Raw genomic sequence first — 5,000 nt, 5'->3', positions numbered from 1 at the left:
TAGCAGAAGAGACAATGAAATCCTCTGGAAGTGTCTCATTGGATGATATCGACGTGTGCTTCACGTCTGTGTGTTCACGTTTGACTGAGTGATGACTCTGAGAAGGAGTGTTTTAAAGTACTTTTATAAGCCTTGATGTGACGCATTCACTGCTGCTGCTCCATCAGCCGAATCCAAATCAGCGGCTCAAACTGCAGAAACAAACCTCCGACGTCCACCACTGGAGTACATTCAACTTCAAACACTTTGCTAACAGAGCCACAGATACACCAACACACATAAACACACATTTGAACAACAGCTAAGTGATTCACTGTGAAAGCAGCGCGACAATGTGGTTGACATCGTTCCCAGTTCGAGGATTGAACTTGGTGGACGCTGGAGTGCCAGAAAACCAACATGAAGAAGATCATGTTAAAGGCTGCCTCAAACCTCAAACGTTCATCAACGTGTTCTTCAAATGACCACGTTGTCGTAGGGCCCGTGTGTCTTTTACTTTTATTTCTGCACACTTTTTAATCCCAGTTGTTTGTGCAACTGGAAAAAGTCCTGCAGTTGTTTCCGATGTGGTTTTTCTTTTAACTGTGGCAGGAAAGATCCAAATATTATTCCTAAAAGTTAAAGTTACAAACATCCCAAAATAGAAACCAGATGGAGGCAGTCTCTTAGTGTGTGATGAATATAATATAAATGTGTGTAAGTCTTGATTTGAACTGAAGTGAACTCATGTGACACAAAGAGCTCCAACCAGAACATATTTCATCAGACGTGACTTTAACTGTTTGACATCAACGCAGCAGCTCAGAAACGGGTTCACTAAACATCTCACTGCTGTGTTTCATGGGTTCAAAGGTACAAATAAATAAAGAGAGGACCGAAGGCTGGTTGTGATGACTGTTAATTGTTGCTAAAAAAAGAAAAACAACAACTGAACCCCTGCAGGATTAATTACTAAACTCCCATTTACTGTTTTCATTCTTCTTCAGGTTCCAAGTGAGCAAGAAGCCGAAGGTGTGGAGGGACTCGTTCCTGGTGGAGCGAGGGTAAAGATGTTAACCCTCTCCTCTGTTACCACTGCTACTAAACTATGAAGATATGAACTGTGTCAGACACAGCGTCTTACAACGTGTTCAGCAGACAACGTCCTCTCAGACCTTCGATACGGATAAAGAAATACTTTCATTTGGGAAAAACTAGTATCAGAAAGAGAAATGTGTCCTCTGTGTGTGTCAACAGGAAGCTGCTGCACCAGCTTGTCGAGGGGAAGGAAGTGTCGCAGGAGGAGAACTTCCTGCCCAAATACCAACGAGTGAAAGACCTCTGCCAGCGAGCCGAGTACCAGACGCCCTGTCAGCAGACCGGACAGGTGCAGTGACACGGAAGTGACTCCTCTTCTCCTGTTCTGCTCCTGAGCTACTTTGCTCCCAACACCCATCACTGTACTTCTAGTAGTTCTACTACTGTCCTCCTGATCCTAGTCCTTCTAGTCTCATTACTGTCCTCCTGATCCTAGTCCTTCCAGTCCTCCTGATCCTAGTCCTTCCAGTCCCATTACTGTCCTCCTGATCCTAGTCCTTCTAGTCCCACTACTGTCCTCCTGATCCTAGTCCTTCTAGTCCCATTACTGTCCTCCTGATCCTAGTCCTTCTAGTCTCATTACTGTCCTCCTGATCCTAGTCCTTCCAGTCCCATTACTATCCTCCTGATCCTAGTCCTTCTAGTCCCATTACTGTCCTCCTGATCCTAGTCCTTCTAGTCTCATTACTGTCCTCCTGATCCTAGTCCTTCCAGTCCCATTACTGTCCTCCTGATCCTAGTCCTTCCATTCCTCCTGATCCTAGTCCTTCCAGTCTCATTACTGTCCTCCTGATCCTAGTCCTTCCAGTCCCATTACTGTCCTCCTGATCCTAGTCCTTCCAGTCCTCCTGATCCTAGTCCTTCCAGTCCCATTACTGTCCTCCTGATCCTAGTCCTTCTAGTCCCACTACTGTCCTCCTGATCCTAGTCCTTCTAGTCCCATTACTGTCCTCCTGATCCTAGTCCTTCTAGTCTCATTACTGTCCTCCTGATCCTAGTCCTTCCAGTCCTCCTGATCCTAGTCCTTCCAGTCCCATTACTGTCCTCCTGATCCTAGTCCTTCTAGTCCCACTACTGTCCTCCTGATCCTAGTCCTTCTAGTCCCAGTACTGTCCTCCTGATCCTAGTCCTTCTAGTCCCATTACTGTCCTCCTGATCCTAGTCCTTCTAGTCCCAGTACTGTCCTCCTGATCCTAGTCCTTCTAGTCCCAGTACTGTCCTCCTGATCCTAGTCCTTCTAGTCCCAGTACTGTCCTACTTTACTTTAGATCCTAATGGTTTCGTCCCTTTATTCATTATTCACTCTTTACATTCCTTTCACATGTTCTAACTCACTACAGTTAGCTGAGATGTTTCCTCTCCAAGAACAATCTTCAACAAAGAACATGTTTGTAATAAAGGCAGGAAACCTGCGACGGCTACCGGCTGTAATAAACAAACAAAAGACTTGAAGTAAACAGAGTAGAACAGCGAGAGGCTTCAGTCAGAGCGACGCAGACCAGATGTCATCTCCACAAACCAGACAGATACAATAACAGCAACTAATGAGCAGAGGGAGCCGAGCACAATGGACCAAAAGCTGCAGAATCAAAGAGAACGAGACGTGAAGAGAATCAAGATGGAGCAGCACAACAGAAACTTTTAGGAGCTGTGTCACTGTGTGTGTGTGTGTGTGTGTGTGTGTGTGTGTGTGTGTGTGTGTGTGTGTGTGTGTGTGTGTGTGTGTGTGTTCATGCTTATTTGAAGTTAATTACACTTGTCGAAAAATCCTTTTAGCCAGCTGATTAGTTTCTTAGCAACAGTGTCAGCCGGCTGCTGGATGGCTCTGATAAACAGCCTGTAGAAGAGTGTGTGTGTGTGTGTGTGTGTGTGTGTGTGTGTGTGTGTGTGTGTGTGTGTGTGTGTGTGTGTGTGTGTGTGTGTGTGTGTGTGTGCGCGTGTGTGTGTGTGTGTGTGTGTGTGTGTGTGTGTGTGTGTGTGTGTTTAAGTGAGATTAAGAATTCAGGCATTTTCTCAACAGTAGAAATGTATTCAGCTGCAGCTAATGAACAAGTGACAATACAAACAAATAATTAACGCCAAAGACAAAGTGAGGATTTTCTGACTGTGGAGAAGTCAGCTGACAATGACAGTTCAGCTTTATCCCAAAGGTGTTCGAGGGGCGTTAAGATCGACATACTGGCACTCATAAAATGTTCCCAACTTTGTTAAATTTGATTCTCCAAATGTCCAGCCAGGTTCAGAGAGGCGGGTAAACCTCTCCGTCATGAGGTTGTTTATATACTCAGCCATGAAGCTCATGCTGGTGTTCATCTTTACCCTTTTTGTGTGTTGTGTGCAGAAGTGGCAGTGTGTGGAGGACGCCACGGGGAAACTCCGGCTCTTCAAGTGCAAGAATGAAGGGGGCGGGGCTAAGAGCGTTCAGAGGGGCGTGGCCGTTGGTCAGCGTCCACTCAGCATCAAGTCTCAGCTGTACCATCGCAACGCCGACGCCTGCGACTGCGACCTCCGCGACGTCCGGCCTCTGAGCCCGCCGCGACCCTCCACGACGAGAACGTTCAACAAGAAGCCGTTCTTCTCCAAGAAGAGTGAGTGTCGATCGTCCAGTCCAGCAGAGAGCAGGGCGGATCATCAGGGTTCAACGTCTCCTTGTTTTGCCACCATTGCTTCCTGGGAAATACATAACTGTTACCTGATAAAATAAGATAGAATATATTAATTCCAAAGGATATTCTTGTGCCAAAGTTTCATTTAAGATTACAACAGAAAAATAGCAAAAAACAATAGAATGAAAATATAAACGTATATGAACGATAGAATAACAACTTATTAAGTGTAAAATAAATAATACTGACATCATTGCAAAACAGAACCCAAAAACAATAAGAGTAAAGTAAATACCTAAAGCAAAAATGTCAACTAAAATAGAAAAAGTAAAATACAACAAAGATAAAATACAACAGTAAAAATAAAAAATGTAAATTAAGAAGTAATACTAACACCAGAGCCTTATAGAAACTAAAATATGAAATAATATTGAGCTTGATGAGAGAGATATTGTCAATGATATTGAAAAAGTAGTAGAAAGTTATATTGCACATGGATTAATATAAATAATATTGCACAATGTTGAAAAAATGAATATTGCACATGATGCTTATTATTGTTATAAGTGTCCGATTTCTATGAAGTTTGAGGCTTAACAATGTTGACTCATAGATATCATCATGAAACCAGTTGATAACTGACATGAAGACAAGAACTGTTGGTATTACCAGATTGTCATTGTAAAACAATATTCAGTAGTTGTGTTTGTTATTACTGTGTTATTACTCCTGTTTGCTGTCACGGTTGAAGAACCGGATTGTTCTGGGGCGGGTTCTGTCGGCTCGTCTGGTGTGCTGATGTGCTGCTGACCTCTAGTGCGCGAGGTGTGAACTGCATCAGCTCCCTGCTCACAGATATTCCAGGTCTCAGTGAGGAGGCACTGAACAGCACCGCCTCCTCTTTCCTCGTTTTGTTTCAAGGAAACAAGGAAACGCTGCTTAAGGGATGATGGGATGCTTCAGTAGTTGTTGATAAAGTCTGATTAGTTCTGATATTACACTTTTTTCTTTCTGTTTCTTTGTGTGTCAGAGTTCAAAGCCCTGAAGAGTTACTCCAGGAACCGCTACAGCCGCTCCGCATCCATGACCAACAGTTACCCCGGTAACCACAGCACCGACTGGGCTCAGCCAATGAGAGACGAGTCTGAGGACGAGTTCAGCGGGATGGGAGGAGTCTCCAACGCTGTGGCCCCGCCCAACTCCCACAAAGTCACACACAGGTGTGTTACCGTACGTCAGTCATAAAAGGTGTCCTCCTAACGTCCTTTCCTAACCACTTCTCCTTGACCTCTATGGAAGACATCCGCAGGTCAAGGC

At 44.5% G+C, this 5,000-nt stretch overlaps 1 protein-coding gene across 6 annotated transcripts in view; it reads left to right on the top strand.

Moving 5' to 3' along the window:
• Positions 1-5,000, top strand: part of LOC306704988 (extracellular sulfatase Sulf-2-like) — a gene marked incomplete at its 3' end in the record, with an annotated part of 68,830 nt that overhangs the window by 56,212 nt on the left and 7,618 nt on the right. For 5 of the 6 annotated variants that reach the window (XM_079171620.1, XM_079171622.1, XM_079171619.1 and 2 more), the window contains exons 13-16: positions 987-1,043; positions 1,237-1,366; positions 3,419-3,665; positions 4,714-4,903. In XM_079171620.1, coding sequence (XP_079027746.1) covers positions 987-1,043; positions 1,237-1,366; positions 3,419-3,665; positions 4,714-4,903 — 624 coding nt within the window. Of the gene's footprint in view, positions 1-986; positions 1,048-1,236; positions 1,367-3,418; positions 3,666-4,713; positions 4,904-5,000 lie in introns of those variants that run through there. The other variant, XM_079171623.1, reaches the window with a different exon arrangement.

This window comes from Pholis gunnellus, assembly GCF_910591455.1.
Source record: "Pholis gunnellus genome assembly, chromosome: 2".
NCBI classification, from domain to species: Eukaryota; Metazoa; Chordata; class Actinopteri; order Perciformes; family Pholidae; genus Pholis; species Pholis gunnellus.
Note: the sequence above shows the minus strand (reverse complement) of the source record. Positions and strands in the feature narration are given on the sequence as shown.